At 37.4% G+C, this 22,263-nt stretch overlaps 1 protein-coding gene across 1 annotated transcript in view; it reads right to left on the bottom strand.

The window, feature by feature from the left end:
- Positions 1-22,263, bottom strand: part of tusc3 (tumor suppressor candidate 3) — a 76,664-nt gene that overhangs the window by 42,935 nt on the left and 11,466 nt on the right. The window contains exons 2-3 of the mRNA XM_079616791.1: positions 4,334-4,503; positions 2,246-2,363 (exon numbers count right to left, since the gene is read on the bottom strand). Of these exons, the coding sequence (XP_079472917.1) occupies positions 2,246-2,363; positions 4,334-4,503 (288 nt within the window). The remainder of the gene's footprint in view (positions 1-2,245; positions 2,364-4,333; positions 4,504-22,263) is intronic.

Below are 22,263 nucleotides of genomic sequence, written 5' to 3'. Positions count from 1 at the left end.
TACCCCGAGGGCTGAATAATAAATGATATTGAATTTAAAATATTAAAGTATACCGCATATTCCTGTTTCTTCATGAAGCTCCACTAAAGGGACTGGAACTAGTTTTGTAGTTAATGCATTTATGTACAGTCACTTACAGTTACAATACCAGACACTCATATAAATGTGAAAACCTCACCATTACACTGGCGCTGTGAGATATCTGATCTGGTAACTGTAACCCAAAGGCTTAAATCCTAGATTTGTGATTATTCCAAACAAAGCATTATGTAAACTAGGTTATGCACTAAGAAATCAGAAAGCACATTTGAGTCTTGTCCACACTAGACTTTCCTGAGGGCTTGGTGTCTTTATGAGCTGAAGCAATTTGTTTTACTAGAATGCATAAGGTTTTTGATGAACCCAAATAAGAGAGACTCCACAGAGGAAACAACAGCAAATAGATGTCAGTGGTGCTAATCTAATTGATGACTATTACCCTAGATACAGCTGTGCAGACATCTATAGGCGCAAGGAAATGTCAGTTTGTGATAAAGCTTCTTTCACAAACTTACTCTCTTTAGTGTGCAAATTGCAGTAGAATAGCTACGTATCAGCGTGTGTTAAATTAATGTGCATGTTCTGTGTCATAAAGATTTTCTTCTCTATAATTTGCTTCTGAGAAGTGTGACATTTCATTACATGGAAAATAGACGGGGAGCTATTTTCCATTTGATTGTTCTTGCTGCTTTTTAAAATGTAATTCCTGAAGTTGTCAGGCTCTGACAAATTAGAAGTTGAGACCATTTGAGCATGCACGTGAAAGATCAGATCTATGTATAGACAGAATGGCCAGGAAACGCTTGTCTTTTCTGAGCTTGGTTTACCGGTAATTTGATTTAAATTATACACCTATTTTTGTGAGGTTATTTTTAAATAATTACCATGAACATAGTCATCACATCTTTTGACCAATGATATTATGCGGTGCGATTAATTGATTTTCGATTTCGGCTTCTAATTATGAAAACAAGATAATCAATGTAAAATGCAAATAGTTCGAATAGGCACCCACACGTGTACGCACAAAAATGTCAAAATGCCTTTTTTTGGAGAGTATTGACGTGAACACGGTGGGTTATGTCTTCAGTAAACGCACACAGTTGAGAAAGAAAACGCGTGTGTGACAGTATATTGGATCCACGCATCTTCTCTAAAAAGGATCAATCAACATTTACAGTGTACAGTAAGACTATGCAGTGTTATTTTACATTTGACTAATACATTTTTGTTATGTACTATTACTTATCTGGATACCACTGTTAGTACCTGTACATCTTCCTGAAAAAAATTAAAACACTGTTCATTCATTTGTTTTCGTTCTATTTATTGGTCAGTTTTGTTTGTAAGTTTTTTTTGTTATTATTGTATTGCTGACTTTTTTTTTTACATGTCTTATGTAATCATTTTGAGGAGCTTTTTCTTACATTAGTAAACCTAGTATTAGTTTTTGCTGAAGTATCGATAATTGTGAAATATCATGAAATAAGATTTTGATCATATTGCCAATCGTGATTCCAATATTGAACAGAAATAATCATGATTATGATATTTGCCTGCCATAATCGGGCAGCCCTAGATTCCATAAATTTTTCAGTCACAAAGAGCACTTTCAGAGCTGAGCATAACTAGAAAAAATAATATCCTTGACTTTTCAATGTCAGTCAATCTGAGAACTACTACTACTACTACTACTACTATTAAGATTTTTTATTTATTAGTATTATACATTATCTCAGAAGAACCATCATTTGTTCCAAATAGCAATTGTTAAAATGAGTAAATATGACATCTTTAACTTAAATTATATATAATTTTTTTTACGATTTGTGGAAAGGCATGTATTGACTAGACATTTTAAGTAATTAATCTGCATGTAACAATATATAAATACTATTAATAAACAGCAATATTTAACTACATACATTAAAATAAATGAAATTCATGTCAAATACCATGTGAGTAATACTTTATAGATTTAAAAAATATTTTTTTGCTATATTATTTTTTTCAATTTCAAAAAGTGAATTGAATACATTTAAATAATTTTAAGGAACCAAGGACACTGTGCAGGCCTGGAAATCACTGTTAAATTCCCTGATATGTCTGTTTTCTCTCTGCAGGGCCCTCTGCATGAACCAAATCGCTAGACAGACCAGACCAAATCCATGTGAATGAGAGATAGAGAGAGGAGTTGAATGTTTACCTGTTGAAAGACGTCAGCGCCCTCATCATAATCCACAACCGTGAAGAAGAGTTTGTTAGAGAAGGCCGAAGAGTATCGCCAGGAGTTAGCCAGCACCTGATACTCCTCATTAGCTTGCCTATGAGAGAAAGACATTTTCAGAAGCAGAGAGACAGACAGACAGAGAGAGAGAACGATATTACTCATTAGAAGAAAGCTAGCAAACAAAAAGAAGCCAACAAGAAGGACTTCATTACAGGAGTGTCATCTCACTGTTACTTATTACAGTGATTGCTGTTTATTCCACACTAGGTGGACAGTATAAAGAGAACAAGGGAATAAAAGATAAGCAGACAATGCTGCTAATTAGGTATCTGTTCTTTCGCAGACGCAACAAAGATGTCCACCTGCCAGTTCCCGGAAATTGTCACTGTGTTGTCCACCACAAATACATAAACTAACAGAATTTAAACATTGATGAAGTAGGATCAAAAGCACTCACATCACTTCAAAGAGCTCATGTTTTTCCTCACATACTCTCATAGACAAACCACACATATCAAGTGAGATTTCATTTGGATTTCACATCCTGCACATAAATAAGTCTTATTTCAGTGTTACATGCTGCACCTCCAGGTCACTACCTTCCGTAACGGCCACATCCAGACAACACACACTCCCATCTTAGTAAACTCTAGGGATCCCAATGCCCTCTGGATCAGTTCATGAAAGGATAGGCATCCCATGTTAATAATTGTAACTTAAGCATTGTTCAGAAAACAAATATCATCCAAACAGTGCTAAATAAACATGCATTTACAGATTGAAAGCGTCCGGTTTAAAGACTTGTTAAATGCATCAATAAACAAAATGTACCCATTAACATCAATAAAGCAGAGCACTCCGCAGGTGGTAAAAACAAACATGTTTAAATATGCATGATTATACACATTAATGTTTCATGCAATGCTGAGTCTCCATTTTTAAAAAGCGAGGGCCGAGCTGACGTTAACTGATCTGTCATTGAGACTTTACTGCAGTCAAAAGGAGCTCTGGAGAGCAAAGTCCTCCGGGGCCAGGGGAAAATGGCATTTCATGAACACCTTTGGGGAGATGAAAAAAAGCACAGCACTGACTCGGTATTTGAGAAGCAATTCCTGTTCTCTGATTATGACATTTAAGACCCCCCCCCATGCTATTTAAGATACTTAAAGACTTTTTACAGCCTTCAATTCAAAGTGACTAAGACATTTTGAAACTTTTAAGGACCATTGGACAACATACAGGCATGAAAGTGAGGTTGAATGACTTAGTTGATTTAAGAAATATGTCTGAATCTATATGGATGTAGCAACAATGCTATAGTGGGGATGAATTTAAAGACTCGTCCATGCAAACTATCCAACGGCTAAAGTTACAGATAGACTGTTCAACTTCTAGTCAATTAGTCCACCATTGTTACCTATTCCTACGGTATTCAAGACAAAATAATAAAGGGAGAAAGAAATCAATTAGGAATTGACAGGGATGGGGATTGAGGGCAAATAAGGAGGAAAAAATGAGAATACATAAACATGTGATTTGAGTAGACAGCAGATAATTAAAAAAGCATTAGGGGTAACGTTGACGTGATAGGGTGACTGGGCGCTTAAAGGTCGATCTGCTTTAAATTAACTTCCTCTATTTTGGTAGCACACATGACTGTTCCAGTCCGTTATCTTTATTCAATGAAGCTGGTAGATGATGTTCTGAATTCTGAATAGGACTAGACGGAGCGGTTCACACTCCGAGGCTTGATATTCAGCTGAGGAACACGACTGTACGAGCACGGAGTCATTTTAGCCAACGATTGAAGGATAATGAGGGGAGAGATGGATGTGAGGTGAGCGGATGGGGGCTAAGTAGCTGTCGTGGGATAAATAGATGGGAATGATGTCTGGGATGAGGCAGCTTGGGAATAGACAGATGTAGAAAGCTCTCCGGTGGCGCTCTGGGGCAGATCAAATCTTAATATATGTCCGTGTTTACGCCTGGGGTTATTGTTTTACTTCAGTAAATGCAGCATTATACCTGTGGACAGACACTAAAAGATGAATGTGTGTGTCTCACCTGCAAACAGAACATTGTCTCTGGGGTTGTAGCGCGGTGAACATCACAATAACGGAATAGTTCCGGGGTGGAGCTTTGACGAACCGCCGGAACTTATCCCCGTTCATACGGATCACAGAACGCCGGGAACTCCACTCCATCATTTGCTCCACCTTCTCTGCCAGCATGTTCTAGAAGAAACAGATGGGGATAGAGAAAAGTACAGAGTTGCGTACTGTCCACATACTAAAGAATCTTTGCACTAACATAAATTCTCCAAGCAAACATAAAAAATAAATAAAAAGCATAAGCAACTTGTCCTTCATAAAACAAATTAACAACAACAACAAAAAATGTCAGGTCAGGATAGGAAGCTGAACTGATCTGTAACTGTAAAAGGCAACATCCTATTTCTTTTTTGTTTACACTCAAAGAAAGACATTCTGTAAATGTCACCATAAAGATTGCTTGTTGACGGAAAAATGCATGGGTGAAGGAAATACTAGGTAGCACACGATGAGTTCAATACGATCTCAGGGCAGGAGTTGTCTAGTGGTGTACTATAGCAGCTCAGGCATCACACAAATAGCACTGGACCTTATTTGAATCATTTCTTGAAGTGTTATGGTTAACTAAAAGTAAAACTACAACTTATTAAACAAAATATTATATGAAAATCAAGTCAGAATTGGTGCACGTGTTGTAACTAACTGAAATAAAAAGTTGAAGTTGTAAAATTATTAAACCAAAACGGAAATAAAGCTAAATAGAAAATTAAATGGCTAAAACTTAAACTAAAAGCCAATTCAAAATGTTTGCTCTTGGTTTAAACCTTTAAAAATAAATAAGCTGGCATAATTTTGCAATGTGTCATGCATGATTTGTATAATAATTTATTTCCACTATTGTATTTTGATGGAAAATAAGCAAGTAGGCTGCAGGTGAAGGCAGAACAAGAGCACACACGTAATATTAAGGGCATCCCATATACATAGGACCTCAATTTCCACTTTTCATTCCATCATTCAATTAAGAACAAGGTCAGAGAACAGGTGTGACACTCTCTTTACTTCTGTCCTTTAATTCTCTGCTTTTATCCTTGGTGTGCAAACAAGAACTTATAATTCAAAATTGATCAAAGCTCATATTAAATGGAGTCAACTATAAATATGCTCAATTTTGAGTTCATGTTAACTTTAAATAAATTGGTCGCTTATTACATGCGTTCCATGTCACAGTGAAATGTAATTGCACGCACCAAATAACACTAATGAACAACATGCACTTTCTAATGAAATTGCGGGAAAGCATACAGAAGGTAATGCTATAATACTATGTATGTGTAATGTGTCAGTGCTGGCAGGACAGTAAATTAGTTTCTACAAAACTTTTGGCTCGAGATTGTGTACCCCAAAATACTGTGGTTTGAGCCTCGAATTAATCTGATACAATTTTCACCATTCAGCACAAAAACATACACTACTTTATCCTACTACACACTCTATGCCCCAATGCCCTGTTTCTTGTTCTCATCTCCCACCTCTTTTTCCTCCATCCCTCTCTCTCTCTTATCATCAGCAATAATTTGTCTTTTATATATTTGTGTGTCCTGCTTTTTTTCTGCCGAAAGTTGACAACACTTCAGATGTTATGGCTCTGGGCACACATTTGTTTAAAAGGATGATCAGAGGAGTGTGTAAACTCAAGGGCAAGTTGCATTATTTAGCTGCATTTGTTGTGGACTGGAAGAGTCTGACAGAAAGGAGGCAAGTGATGGCTCTGTCAGTGAGCCCAAATTGAAACATTGTGCGGAGGTCACCCCAGGCTTGACAAGATAGATGTTTGTTAGCATTGGAAAGGAAGCAGGCGAAAAAAAAGCACTATTCATGCAGTTCAACATATCCTTGCCATCTCTTCTGTTTTGCTGTCCGAGGAATATGCTATAAAGCGGAGATGTACCGAAATGAAGATTCTGGATGCACTTGGCCGAAAGCCCAAAATGACTTAACCAATAAAAATGATTAATTTCTTAAAATTGTTTTAATTAGTTTGTTTTTGTATAATCATATACTTATTAAACTTTCTTTATTAAATTCAACAATCTAATGAATCTGAATAAATAAATAAAAATTCAAGCCAATAAAATAAACACATTTTTATTTCAAGTAACACAAAAATTGGACAGAAAATAGGCCTATATAATATTAAAGATACAATATGTAATTTTTTTTCGCCACTAGGGGTCGCTAACCTCTTACAATAACAAAGACGTACATTGATGACGCAAAATTTCCTGCGGAATTATGGAACTTGTCGTCAAGCCGATGGATCTAATAATGTTTATGGATGAGTGAATACATTTATGTTTTTATCATGACTGTGGTATGAAGCAGGGCACGATTGCTAATAAGAGACAGATATCAGCGCCACACGCGAGTCCCGCGGATATACAGGAATAAGGACATTTAATTCTACCGAACTACCCGAAAGTGCTGAATTACTACTCACACAGGTCAGTTTATTTGACGAATTAAACTTGTGAGGTAACGCTGTGCTGTTTCACTTGGTCTACACTATCACACTAAACTGCATTTGAGTGTGTTGAAAGTTATGTTATTCTAAGTGTTAGTTTGTTGGCTATATGAGACTAGCAGTAAGCTAGATCAACATTAGAATAACATACTGATCATATTCTAACATTTCATCACGTTGAACTAAATAATATTGATTAGTTTTATGTATATTTGCTCACCTGTCTAATAAAGTACATACAAGAGCTCTGTCAAGTCGAAGTTTGTCACGGACGTGAAGCTCTCGGCGTCTCGAAAACACCACGCTGATAATGACCCTCGTTTTAGTTCTTCTTTTGTCCCAAAGTCTGCTTGCCATGGTCCATAATGTTTGAACGAAACAACAACAGTGTGCAGCTAGACGTTACGCACTACGCCATGGTTACTATGGCAGTACTACGGAAACCAGGGATAACGCGGATATTACGTCATTGACAGGCGACAAGTGAACAGGGATTCCGGGACGGAAAATTTAAATTTTATTATTTAAAATTGGAATTTCTCTGAAATTAAAAATCTTTGGTAACTTTTGGGATATTGTAAGTACACAATTGCAGGAAATATATCACACTGTGCAAGTGATATTTGGATATTTTATTACAAAATTCTTACATATTGTACCTTTAAATATCAATATATTGATGCTTCATTCAGTTCTATGCAGCAGAATTAGATTAAACAGATTTATTTTTTGATTATGAAAATAAAAGTAGTCATACAAAGCTATTATCAGAGCATGGGAGCAGACAGCAGGGAGAGGATCAGTGAACTAGAGGGTAGCGTCATTTTACCAGCGTTGCCCAGGCTCGCAACTCTCACAGCATTATTGGTATTTTTAAGCCGTTGAGCGTACATCGGTTGTACACTTGTTTTAGCAGAGCATCGTGGGATTGAACAACTGCACTCAATAACGTCCAGTATGGTTGACACAACTACAAATGGCTGTCCCCTTAAATAGTGCCCTAAGTAAGGGCATGGGGGTGATTTCAGACAGTCTAGGACTGCAGCGCTTGCTTATTTTGAATATGAATCATGTTCAATGGTAGGTCTCCACTTTCTTCATTCCAAACGTTCATGATGTTATGAAAATATTATTGTATTGGAAAGCTCAGATAAAACGAAGGTGTAAAATTAGAAGAGCCTTTTGTTTGTGCTCTGGTGACTTCATTGTTTGCTTGATTTTGTCACTTCTGTTTTTCTTCTCATGCACTGGTTCACTTAGCTGAACAGCCAATCGGAGTGGTCTCTCTCAAAGGCAGCTCAGATGCTGATTCAACATTCTTAATCGACCGAAATGCTACCCATGGTGGTGTGAATAGTGTCAACGGTGTGGAACGCCGCAAAAACTTGGCTGACAGATACTCAGTATCTGCCGACCCAACATCACAGAGCATTTACAGTCCTAGACCAGAGGTATCTGATTCTAGACTAGGGACACAATCCTACAGAGGTAAGCTCCATTCGTAATTAAACACACCTGAATCAGCTAATCAAGGTATTCATGATTACTAGAAACTTCCAGGCAAGTGTGTCTGGGGACGGGCAGGTTGGAAACTCTGCAAGACAATGGCCCTCCGGGAGCATATGCCCCCCTTTATCCAACCAAAACATTTCAGATCTTGGAATTTTTACCAACATTCTCTGAATAAATAAAAAAAAGGTACAAAAGCTGTTACTGGGGCAGTATAAAAATGTACACATTGAACCTAAAGAGTTTATATTAGTAGCCTACCTAAACGGTACATATTAGAATGCTTTTAAAAGGTATTGTCCCAATGACAGCACTTGTACCTTTTTGTTTTAAGAGTGAACGAGTCGAAGAGTTCAATCTGGTGTGTCTGATTAGAAAGAGTTTGAATGTGTAGGCCTACTGTTGGGTGTGCCTCTAGGACAGGGTTGGGAAACACTGACTTAGACGCTACAAAATCAGGAGCTGGTGCGACAGCATAGATCCCTATGGAATTGCTGATTAAATAAAGTATCTCAGCACAAATAGTGCTCATGTGCTGAGCACACACACACACACACACTGATCTGAACATGTCATTTCTCCTCCTGTCTCTTTTGTGCGCTTGTCAGTCTTCTTTAGGGAAATGAGGAAAAAAAGGGTTTCCACCCACAATGTCCAAACAGCTTGGCTGTCAGTTTAGCTGTCAATCAGACGGCATTAATGATGTGCTGTACTGACCACGATGTGAGGGACCAGCCAAGCGTAGAGGAAAAGAGAGGAACAGTGTCCAAACTACAAAGACTGTTTCCTCACGTTTGATTCCTCTGATATTTCAAGTATGATTCCTTAGATGTTTCTTTCCTTCCTTCCTTCATTCTGTTCTATTATATTCATCCTGCTCTTAATTCCATCATAAAAGGGGGACCATGCAGTCATTTTCAAGAACAGGCAAAGCCAAATGCGTCTAGCAGGTGTCTAAAGAATAAATCTTACCATTGAGAGCTTTTATTTTAATAATCTCCTGTCTCGCTTTCTCCAGCTAACCTTCAGCAGGTGCTTTGTTTAGGTGATGTGACGGATGTTGTTGACAGCTTGTCCCTAAGGTGGGCCTTGCTGAAGGAGACAAAGCACATCTTCTATCATCGGCATTGTTTGCTGTGTGCGTGGATTCTGCTTAAAGAGCAGGATCATGTGAAGTATAGACTGTATTCTTTAGAAAAGACCCTTCTGAGGCATCCTCTTGGATTGATTATCATAAAAACTGTATAGTTGGAATTCTTTCAACCAGATATTTTAGAGAGAATTTTATCCAACATTCTGCAGATCCTACACTGCCCCCCATAATAGGACAACACTGCAAGAGGACCTGTTGCACTTTCCTGCAAGATTGGTAAAAGGTTTTCAGAAATTGTAAGGGCAAATTAACACTGAAGTGTCTCACGGACAAGATAATGAATGCTACTACAACAGTGAAGATTCTACAATCCAGTCAAGGTCCTGGTTTTAAGGGCCCTTTCACACCTACCTTGTTTGGTCTGGATTTTCAAACTTTTCAATTTGATCCAAATCAAAATTACAGGTGTGAAACCTCCGCCGGACCACGGTCTGGACCAAACATACGGAATTTGGTCCGATGAAAAGAGGTATGTCTCGGTCCGGATCCAACTGATAAAAAAAAGGTTTGGTGTGAAAGCATTTTCTGTATGGTTCGGACTTTCAGATCATTTACAGGAAGTTCCGGTGGTTCTCGCAGGATTGCTTGCAATCTTCTCCTCTTTTCCTACAGGTGACGATAAAATGTTCGCACAACGAGGACGTCCATTTGGTAAATTTGAACTAGCCTCAAGTATAATTGGTGCTGCAGGTAGTAATGCCATAATAACAGTATAGTGGCAACGATATGCGTCTGTTCATTCATTCTTGTCAACGTTTATTGTTTATTTATTTTTTAATTCGTCAAAGTTACCCGCCGAATTGACAACACGGCCACGCTGACGTCAGACGCACGTCCATTTACAAACCAATCAATGTCAAGATGCAGCCCACATAGATGATGACGACAGGACGCAAGTATGTCATGAAAAGTTATTTAGTGCGCTCGCATAATTGCAATGTGAAACCAAACCAAAACTTACCGAATGTATATAATGTATCAAAACATGAACTATGGTTCGGACCTTGGTGCGGACTTTCAGGTGTGGAAACGCCCTAAAACAATCAAAAACTCAAACTATTTGGAAAATGGCACATACTGCTAAATCAAAACAAACAGACGTTAGCTGGTTTACATTTTGGTTTCCCATGGTGAAAGTAGGCAGCTCTCAGTTGGGATTTATTCATTATGTTCAAACATATTGTTATTTTTTTCTTCCCCTTATGATTTTGGGGTGATGTTATGTCAATGCAAAAACCTGGCTTTTATTCACAGGTTAACAAACACATAAACTAAAAACAAAAACATGCATTAAAATGCATTGGTATTACATTTATTGGTTATACAATAATAGTTATATCAATACAATTCTAAGCATTAAAAGTGTACTTTGAAATGAATTCACTTTGGATAACAGCATCTACCAAATAAATAAAAATATTACAATACTCTTTGTAAACCTGACAGAACTGTCTCTAATCATCATTTCTTCCTTCCTTACCCTTTTAAATCCCTTCAAAAGATCTTGAAAAAGCTTTGTGTCAATGTGGTTACAGAAATACAAAGAAAGAGACACATACTCAGACAGACACATCCCACATGCTCATTTTCAAAAAAATAATATATATATATTTAAGTTGAATGTGTTTAGAAGGACACAAACCTGTGGAGAAAACTTTCTGACGTCATGCCGGCATTCTGACACTGGACATTTAGAAAAAGCCTCTCACACCTCAACAACAGCCTTGTGTCCTGACAGGTGGTGTTGCCACAGGACCAGACAAGCTACGGGATTACAGCGAGGCTAATTGTCGCCACTGTGACTTCTTCTATAAGCGCTGTCAAGAAAGACTGGTGGAGTGAGATAAGGGGGAGACAATGTGGGGTGCGGACTGAGAAGCTGAGTGAAATAATCTTTAACTCTCACTACCTACACCTGCCTCTGATATAAGACATTACCCATGATCCTGTTCAGCAGGTAAAAGGACACTCACGTTCACAAGAAAAAAATTGGTAAAGACGTGTCCACTAGTCTGTTGGGGTCCATCAAATTAAAGTTACAACAGAGGAAATGTAAAAAAATAAAAAAAATAAAGTAAAATGCAAAAATTCCCCCAAAAAATTGGGAAACATGGCATAGATGCATATATGGCAATATGGCAGTTCAATGCACTGAGTGTAGCATAATTAAACTGTTTTCAGGGGGGGGGGGGGGGTAGCCTGGGTTTCCCCATACTGCCTTTGCGCAGCGCGATTTTATTCACGCTGAAAGGCAGTCTGGATACCATGGACCAGATTTTCGCCTCATCTAGGGAACCAATCACAGAACGGGGAGGGAGCAGCAAGACGAGATGACGACACAACTAAGCAGTTTGTTTATATCCATATATACCTTCGACCCTCATGTTTATCTTGCACAAACAGCAATAGTCGATGAACGTCATTGTTTATACAAAAATATCTTACCCATCGTCTTCTTCCTTGTCTAATTTCTGTCGCTCTACATACGTCATCTGGTATAATGGAAACGATTGGCTATGAGCTACGTACAGGCGCATTTGATAGACATTCTTAGCACCCAATAAACGGCGCCAGGCATTCGTAAACCACGCCTCAAATACGAGAAAATGTACAATATACAATATACTAGGCTAATATACAAAAAAATCTCATATTTCACATGAAAAAATAACTTCTTATCAACCAATTCAAGTTCTCAAACAAACAACATCGAAATAAAGCATTTATATTTTGGAATCATTTTGGTATTCTTTATTTAACATGAATCATAACGTGTGTTAATTATGATTTATTTAATATTTTATCTTAATGGTTCAACAAATAGGTCTTGTTTGTTTTATGTAAAATAAATGCATACAAAAAAACTGAATATAAATGTTTATATTATATATATGATTTTTGATATATATATATATATATATATATATATATACACACACACACACAATTGAAAAAAAAAAAAAAAAACTTAAAATGTAACCATTTCCCCTCTCTGCTTATCCTTAACTTTCTCTCTCTCTCTTTCTCAGTAGCTCTAGTAGTTTTGTTCGGAGGCCACATACTGCGCTGGGACATCTGTATCCCTGCTGTCATCGAACGAGACTAAGTCTGTCTCATTAATCTCTCTCTCTATTCACAACACTTACCGTCTGCTTTTTTAACCCTCCACACACACACACACACTTAGCGTGGCATCCATCGCTCCCCAATGCCATGCACACAGCCAATACATAATCATCACCTCGGCTCCACAAGACATGACTCAAAATGTGATTTGTGGTGGTATCAGAATGTGGGCTCATGAATATGCAGAAGATGCAGAAGGAACCTGGTGTGAGAGTTTGCCGGGACAGTGGGAAGAGATCTACATTGAATATCAATGAAGGACCCTTTTTGCGGAAGCAGTTATGGAGTTTCGTACAAGTTTCTGATCACAATGCTGTTCTGCAGATACTTTACAATGGCCCCCTGCTCAATTTGGGGAGTGGATCTTGATCATAAAGTGTCTAAATTTAATAAATGAAGGCCGCTGAAGACCAACGGTGATGAAAGGGTGGCGCTAGAGAACCGGAGACCATTTTCCTTCTCTTTTGTTTCCGCAGCACGAGCGGAGGGAATGAAAAGAGGCTGATCATGGCTTTAGAATTCCCCAGTGAATGAGGGCATTTTCACATTGGCATGGAATGAGTCCACACATCCATAGAGGCGCATGCTTAGAGAGCACACACAAACGCAGAGGAAATGATGAGGAGAAATGCAATAAGGAAACAGGAGTGAGATTCCATTCCACTTTGACCAAACCAGTGTGACTGATGATCTGCGTGATCACACACACACACACACACACACACACACACACACACACACACACACACACACACACACACACACACACACACACACACACACACACACACACACACACACACACACACACACACACACACACGCACACACACACACACCCGCACTTTTTCCAAAGGGCTTGTGGAATGGTCAAAGGCTAAATGAAACAATTCAACATGTTATCTTTCAAGAGACAGCACAACCCCCATTTCACCCCTCTTTCATTACATCCCTATGGAAAAAGAGAAAGGAAATAAAAAACCTTGCACCTCTCTTTTCACTGAAATGGTGTCAAAAGGATGGAGGACACAGGTGCTTTATACAAGACAAGACATGACTTTACCACTCCACTGAACATCGAAATTCCCCAACCAAACCTCCAAAACTCCAAAACTGCGGCTGCAACAATTAATTTGGTAACACTTTACAATGTTTCATTAGATAACATTAGTTCACTCATTTTGTTAACATGAACTAGAATGAACAACACTTACAGCATTTATCAATCTTAATTTCAAAATTTACTAATACATTATTAAAATTACAAGTTATATTTGCTAACATTAGTTAATGCACTGTGAACTAACATGAACAAATATGTCATTAACAAACATTAACACAGATTTACAAATACTGTAACAAATGTATTGCTCATTGTTATTTTATTTTAATTCATACATTAATGTTAACAAATGAGACCTTATTGTAAAGTGTTAATTTTTCAAGATCGAGGGCAGTGAGATTTTGTGAATGTTTTGGAAAGTCAACAAGATATCTCTGATTAAAAATACATTAAGCCAAACAATTATGAAATGTTATTACAATTTAAAATAAAATATATTTTAAAAGGGAATTTATTCCTGTGATGGCAAAGCTGAATTTTCAGAAGCCATTACTACAGTTTTCAGTGCCACATGATGATGCTTCAGAAATAATTCTAATTTGTTGACATGGTACTCAAGTAACATTTCTTATTATTTGCAATGTTGATCAAAACAGTTTTAATATTATTGTGGAAACCATGATCGATTTTTTTAAGAATTCTTTTAGAAGTTCAAAATAACATTTATTTAAGATAGACATCTTTTGTAATGTTGTAAATATCTGTACTGTAACGTTTGATCCATTTAATTGTTTCTTTGTTGAATAAAAGTAAAAATTTATAAAAAAAACTAATAAAAAACAATCAAACAAAAAATTATTCTGACCACAAACTTTTAAACAGCAGTGTACATAAAATAAATAAATAAATACAAAATGTATTAAATGTTTGCTTACATTTTTCAAGTGAAACGCCATGATTCATAATACTGCAAGTACCAGCAGAGAATCTTTAACATATCTTTAAATATTACATCCATAATGCTTGATGAAAGTTGATATACGTATGCAGAGTGATACTGACTTTCATTACACAAACTGCTCAACGTAATAATTATAAACAGTTTAGTTTCTACACTCCTTTATTTTGCTTTACTACATTACTTTATTTTGTAACTTTGCTTTGCATACATTATGTAGACTTTCCATATAATTTGCGTTTTGTTGGAAGGAAAGCATCGGGCAAAAATGTAGAATACCTAATTAATCAAAGAAGTAATCGCTTCTCTCCAAACTGTCACCTTAAAATGAGGAAATGTAAATGAGTCGTTTCACATCTTGTGGTGAGTAAATGAGCATCTAGTTCTGTTCTTTGAAAACTTTCATTGTGTAAGAACTTGTGTAATGACTAACGTGGTGGCAGCAGTGTTTTTCAGATTAATGGCGTGCGTGTGGTAATTGATATGCCAACTCCAGCTGCTCCTGTTAAATAAAAATATAAATAAATAAACAGCAGGGTGTCTAGAATCAATGGATGTCTTACTTTAGATCACTCCATTAACAGATGTGGTAGTGAAATGCTAAATCTATCTCGGTTTATTTCTCTCTTATCTAACTGCTTGTGCAGGTTTTACTTTGTTGGTAGAACTTTTTTTTCTTCTCAATAATATAAACAGACAATCACTTTATTCTGCTAAAATCAGGGCTCCAGATAAAATGAATTCCTTGGGAGCCAATGGCTCCGAAAATTAAACGCTTAGAAGACAAATGACTTTTTTCACCACCAAATTGCATAATCAAAATAGTCTAGATTTCGGATATCTCAATTTAGAAGTTTATTCCGACCGTCGCCACATGCTCACTTTGTGTTTGCCGTATAAATGATGAAGATTCATGATAATGATCAACATTCTACCAGGAAATGTCTCACATTCTGAAAAAGCCTTATTTACACCAAACTCTTTTTGTTCACACTTTGCCACTGTTACCAAGAAATCTAAATATAGACTGATAGCCAATAAAGTAAACTTTTAAATAAGTTTTAGTGTGACGCTAAAAGGAAATACTCTTTAAATAGGCACAAATTAATTTTTAGTACATTTGTGACCATTTCACAGCCTGAATCCATGTAAAACCACGTTATCCATCTATCATTCTCCACTACCTTTAATAGTTCACTCTCTCACTCTATGATCTAAACTATCTTCTAACCCTCCTCTATTCTTTCTTCTGCTTCCAAAGTCTGATTGCAAAGCTTGAAGAAAAACTGGACATGGTGCTATTTCATATCAGGATCAATCTCATTATGCTCCAGCCCTTTGGCAGGCCCAGACATTGTGGATGATATAATACTCCTCCTGTGTGCCCCGATCTTGGCTTTCATGAGCGAAGGAGCTTATCTAGGATCTGCAAACCTTGGTTCAATTTGCTCTTCACAATGTAAGCATAAACTCTGACATGATCTAGTAAAAGCACAGCAGTTCTGATCTTACAGAGAGCTGAATGGGTAATGTCAGCTTGGCTGCTATACATTATAGCTCAGTGAGTGTTTCTATTAGGGGTGGGCGGTATAACCAAAATCTTATGAATAATTTTATAACACAGTAAAGGTAAACATTCCAATATTGCCAATTTTGCTTCAAATTCAACACGTAATGGTGTTTATATAACCATAGTACAGTCTGACTTCAGCAATAGATTTCTTATTAGTTTATTATAGTTAGTATGACTATTAGGGAAAACTAAATGATGGGACAAAATGGCTAAGCATTCCAATACGCGTCGTAATTTGATGTCTCAGCATGTGTATTTCTTGTTTGTAATTTGACCTCTGTAAGTGTAACCACCGCACGCTTCTTACCAGAACGTGCCAAATCTGCGAAACGCGAGTCTGAGGGGATTGAGAAAGGGAGGGTAGGCTAATCCATGGCCGGTAAAAATGAGCCAATCACCATCGAGTATTTCACTTTCAGCGATTAGGAGTATTGAGAAAAGTAAAATTGCAGAGGAGGCTAGCTTCCCTGGGTATATCAACCAATCATCAACAAGATGTAAATTACGTGATATTAGTTTGAACTGCCACTGATGTAACTATGGAGAGTAGAGATATTGAATATTTGATCGCAAACTAATTTACAAAACTACCATTCAAACAACAGCTACAAATTAAAAATAAAGGAAGACCCCATGCCTAAGTTGGATATAGGCTACAGCAATCAGCTTCACTACACGGACATTTAAAAGGACAGAAGGATGGATGTTTTGCTTCAAGTGATAGGACTAGGTGAGTGAACTTATATTGTCTTGATGTCTGTGTTGTTTTCTAGAAATATTCAGGTTTAGTGACCAAAAAAAGCCGTATAAATTAGTTAAAAAAATCAGAGCGCTGAAATGTTGTGTGCCTCCTCTATTTTAAAACCCACCAGCTGCCACTATGGATAACTACTTCAAGAAAACAAAAACAGAAATTGCTGATGGAGGACAGGTGACTGAGCAGACAAGTGTCACTCATTCAGAAGATGAGAACTCCCGATGTGAGCCGTCAGCTCTGCTGCAATTTGGAGCGGTTAGTCGGGCCTCCACAGACAGTGCAGTCGACAAAATTGACATCGTACAAAGATTGCATGAAGCCAGAATTTTTGCCCTCATTGTGGATGAAACGCAATTATACATAAGTAGGCATGAGCAAGTTGCAGTGGTTTAAGGATCTGTCGACAGATTTTATCGAACTGACAGAACAGATGGTGAATCTTTGGCCCTTCTTTGAAAGAATTTAATCTTGATATCTGTAACTTGAAAGCGCAACGTTACGATGGTGCGGCAAGCATGCGTGGAACCCTGGTGTACTACACGCATTTTAAGCGAAAATCCGCTAGCGATGTCACTCGCATTTCCTCAACCTCTGCATTGTGGATGTCTATCAATACAGCAGTGAGACACATGCTGACCATGTTCAATCTCTATAACTTCATCGAGGGGTCAGCAAAACAACATGCGGTTTTTGAGTCTTTGCGAGAACCTTTACCTTTTTTCAGGTAAATCTACCACACTGAAATTTATTACTGACACAAGATGTCAGATCGCAGTCCCATTCATTTCAGCCCCATTCAGATAGCAGCTGCACAAAGGCTCTCAAGGACATACATAATTTTGAGAATAAAGTTGACATGTTATTGAAATTTCTGAAAACAACGTGCGAGTGAGGGGACAGGTAAGTAGTTTGCTGACATCAGTGACCGATTTTCCCTTTTTGTTCCCTTGCATTTTGATGTGACAAGTTCTCATACAGTGCAATGTACTGTCTAAACTGCACCAGTCACCCACCTTACATTGTTCCAGTGTAAAAAGCCTAACTTCTACCACAATCTCTGCACTTTTAGCAATGGGAATTGATCATCACTTTCAGCAGCTTTAGGAGTTCACAATCAAATTGTGTGATAAGAACAACTACTGCGGCCCGCAACGTCCATGGAGGAGAGCAACCAAAGCAACGGTGCCTGGGCCGAATTTGAGCGATTTCATAAAAAATGACATTAACACTTTGACTGTTTAACCACAACATCCACATCCTCAGCTCTAGTACGCACAGCGAAGAGGTGAAATAGATTTCTCTTAGTAGCATCCAAATGAAAACACACATGAGAAACACCATGAGACAGGAGAGACTCCCGGACATAGCAGTACTGAGCACTGAATGGGCCATTCATGTGGATTTGTTTAAAACAGTTAATCGCTTTGATGCTGTGCCTTGTGGACACCGTTTAGCCCTTAACTAAGGTCTACCATTGTTTTAATACTTAAACTTGATTTCTTAAAAATTATGTGAATAATTTGCTGATACAGGTACAAAAAACCTCTTCTACACACACACACACGCAACTGTATATATTCTATATTCTATGGCTTGCAAGAGCTGGCTATGGATGTGATTGGCTTCTCTGGATGGTTTTAATATGTAGTTTCTTATCTTTAATTACAGGGAGTGTCAGATAAAAGCACATCACTCTGCTCTGTTGGGCAAGCAAAAGAAGGGAATCTTTCCGCTCCAATTACCTTGATGAATTCCCGTATCTGTCAAACGATGAAGCCGTCAAAGTGACTTTAAATTGACAAAGTAAACTTCACGTTGCTTTTCAGGCATGGCGAGACGGAAGCCGTATCAATGGTGAAACGGTGTCTGAACACACTCTGAAACACGCAGATATTTCAGTCACTCAATCATACGCATAAACACACACTCTCCAGGAAAAACTCTCCAGGATCGATTGTTGTGGGGTTTAAACCTACAAACGTTTGGTAAACAGTCCAGATCTTTAACCACAAGGCTTGAACCGCTGTGCTCACCCTAACCTAACTGCAAAGCAGTTTCGCCATGCTTACAGTCATTGGTAAGCATCGGTCCATTACTAGCTAAACAGCAGCTCTGCGGAACATACTACGACTACTTGTCCCACCAAAGGTTGAAGTGACGTATCTTCAAGGAGAAGGAGCTGGATGAATTTTTTCCAATTCTGTCACCTGATGGAGTTTGGGTTCCTGTTGCATTTGGCTCGCTTAGTTGGGGTTTAAAAGAAATGAATCAACACTTAACTGTCTTGAGCTGAATAATGACACTACTGCCATTTGTAGAGAGATGCAGAATTAGAATTTGTCGCATATTTGGTGAAGTTTGCAGCATTGATCGTTATTTTAATGTTTATTACTGTGAAGTTGCTTTGAAACAAACTTTATTGAATGAAGCGCTATATGAATAAAGGTGACTTGACTTGAATAAATTCCCTGACAGCAAGAGCAGGTAATATTACTGCTAGGAGAATAATGCAATAAAGTCACATGGTTGCTTTTATTATGCTGTCTTTATAAAAAAAATAGAACAGTGCTTTAGTTTAATAAACAGAAAGCTGGAAGGTGGCATGGAGCTAACCACAGGGAGCAAGTGGGGCTTGCTGATACAGCAAGTCTGTTTGATGGAAGTGAGATGTCAGACAGCAGCTATTCTGCCGATCCATCCGCAAACCAATCGTGAAAGACCTGAGTCTACACTGGCGAGCGCATCCAAGGCTAATGTTTATATTCAGCATTTTGTGGATGCAACCCTGAGCTTAATAACTTCAATTGATATTGCATGTATGGAGGATAGTTTAGTACCACAATTGTGGTTGGTCTTAATTGAACGTGATTGCCTTGATCTTTTCAGAGGCTTTGGCTATACATCCACACAGTAGGAGAATACAACTGTCTGTCTGTTGGGAGAAAGACAACTGAGAGTGACAGCTGGCGTCACTGATGTACATATGATATCGGGCTACATATCTGATTGAGGAAAGCAGGACAGCCCTGAAATGGCGAATAATTTTATGGCGAACAATTATTTTTAATCGTATGATAGCAACAGCAAACCACGATGATCCAATCAATCCTGAACGGACAAAATCCAAGTCCCGCCCTACATTTTTTTCTTGTTCGAGAACCCTTTCCACTCGGATATGCATTACAATAGGGAAGAAAATACTACCTCAACTTCTGTTTCATGCCGACTTTAAGAAATGTGTCAAATAAAGTGGGTAACAGTTAGTCTATCGTCTTCTATGGTTCATTTTCTCAGAGCAAGTGTTAAAGAGAATTTTGTGATGCAAATTGGTTCAGTCATAGACCTTTCTATTAATCAAATAATCCTGGGGGAAAAAATGCATCAGGATTTCTACACAAATATTAAGCAACACAACTGTTCAACACAATAATAAGAAATGTTCCCTAAACATAATCAACATATTCGATTGATTTCTGAAAGATCATGTGACACCGAAGACTGGAGTAATGGCTGCTGAAAATTCAGCTTTTCCATTAAATGAATAAATGACACAAAATATATTAAAATAGAAAACGTTATTTTAAATTGTAATATTTCACAATATTACTTTTTTTTTTTTTACTGTATTTTTGATCAAAATAAATGCAGCCCTGGTGATACAATATTTCTTAAAAACGTTTTACAAAATCTAACCAACCCCAAACATTTGAATGGTAGTGTACACAGTACACTGCCACAGTAACACACAATAAGTACAATGGGACTGCGCACTTGCAATGAATCGCTCAAGTTTGTTTCTGGCCTCACAACAAGGGGTTGACAGTAGTTACCTGTCCGTACAGACATTATTCAAACTGCTACTGTCTCTTGTTTTACACACAAGACAATTTCAAAGTCTAACCTGTTAGTAAATTTCCAGATAATGACTGTGTGAATGCAGCCTTTGAGTCTTGGTCTGACAGCCACTAAAAGTGGAGCAGTAAGTCGCAATAATAACAGGCTGTTCTCCACAACAACAAAAGACTTTCCACAGGCTTTCCTCAGGATTATCATTACTAATTATTGAGGATAATTTACTTCAGGATTTGGCTCAGGCCTGAGTGTATTAGAAGACAAAGCAGCTCAATTTGGGGTTTTGGCGTATTATTCTCTTTTTCTTAAATGCTGTTCTTTTTCCATTCTCCATTTTCCGAGTGAGAGAGAAACGTGGATCTAATTTTGCTGTCAATTAGAGGGTGACTGGGAAATGAATGGTGATGGCCACGAGTGAAGCGATATTAGATTTCGAGATGGGATTAAGTCTTTGATAGGCACCAACTGCTTACACCACCTCCACTTAATGAAAAAGACATTTCACAAACAATCCCTAGGAAGAGAATAATAAGGAAGCTCAATGTAAGCCGAAATTCCCCAGACAAAGACGTCCAACTGCACGTGTAGGGCTCTTAGGGCATTGCTTTACAGGGAGTGAATTTAAAGACAAACCTTTTTAGCCCTTGTATTCAAGAGGACGTGAGACAAAACATTTCAAATAAACTCACCAAAATAAAAGCAGCTCAATATATGTCAAATAATATATATCCATGAAATTAAAGATAGTGACTATATACTCTAAAAAACAGTAATATTGTTAAATAATTTTAAATTACTGTTTTCTATTTTATTATGTTAAAATGAATATGCTTTATTAATGGAAAACCTGTATTTGTATCAGTCTGTAGTGCCACATGATCCTTCAGAAATATTTCTATTTGATTTGGTGCTCAATAAATAAGCAGTTCCTGTGCTGCTTTATGTCTGCGGAAGCCTACATTAATTTTATTTTGTGATATTTAGAGCAGAAAGATCAAAAGAACTGCACTTTTAGTATAAAAGCCTTTACTGTCAATTTTTGATCAATTGAATCTATCCTGCTGAAGTGAATATAAATATACATTTATTAATAGGGTAAAATGGGAATAAAGGCACATTTAAGAAGACATGTGCTTTTCACTACTCAGTGTATGACTGCAGGAAAAAAAATATGTTTGCATTGAACATTGATGGAGCAATAGATTTTGTGTGAAAATAAATTAATAATTTTTTTTTTTTTTATCTTATAAATGTATGAGGTGGCATGATGGGACTTTTACCACACACACACACTGTAAAAAATGTGGCTGCGATTAGTTAAAATTTGTTGAGATAACTTAAATATCCAACTTAACCAAACTAAACTAAAGTTAACTAAACTTAATATTTTAAGTCAAGCTTGAACACATACTTTTTAAAGTTGAAACA

Source organism: Phoxinus phoxinus (assembly GCF_949152265.1).
Source record: "Phoxinus phoxinus genome assembly, chromosome: 6".
Taxonomy (NCBI): Eukaryota; Metazoa; Chordata; class Actinopteri; order Cypriniformes; family Leuciscidae; genus Phoxinus; species Phoxinus phoxinus.
The sequence above is the reverse complement of the archived record's forward strand: the minus strand, read 5'-3'. Positions and strand labels throughout refer to the sequence as shown.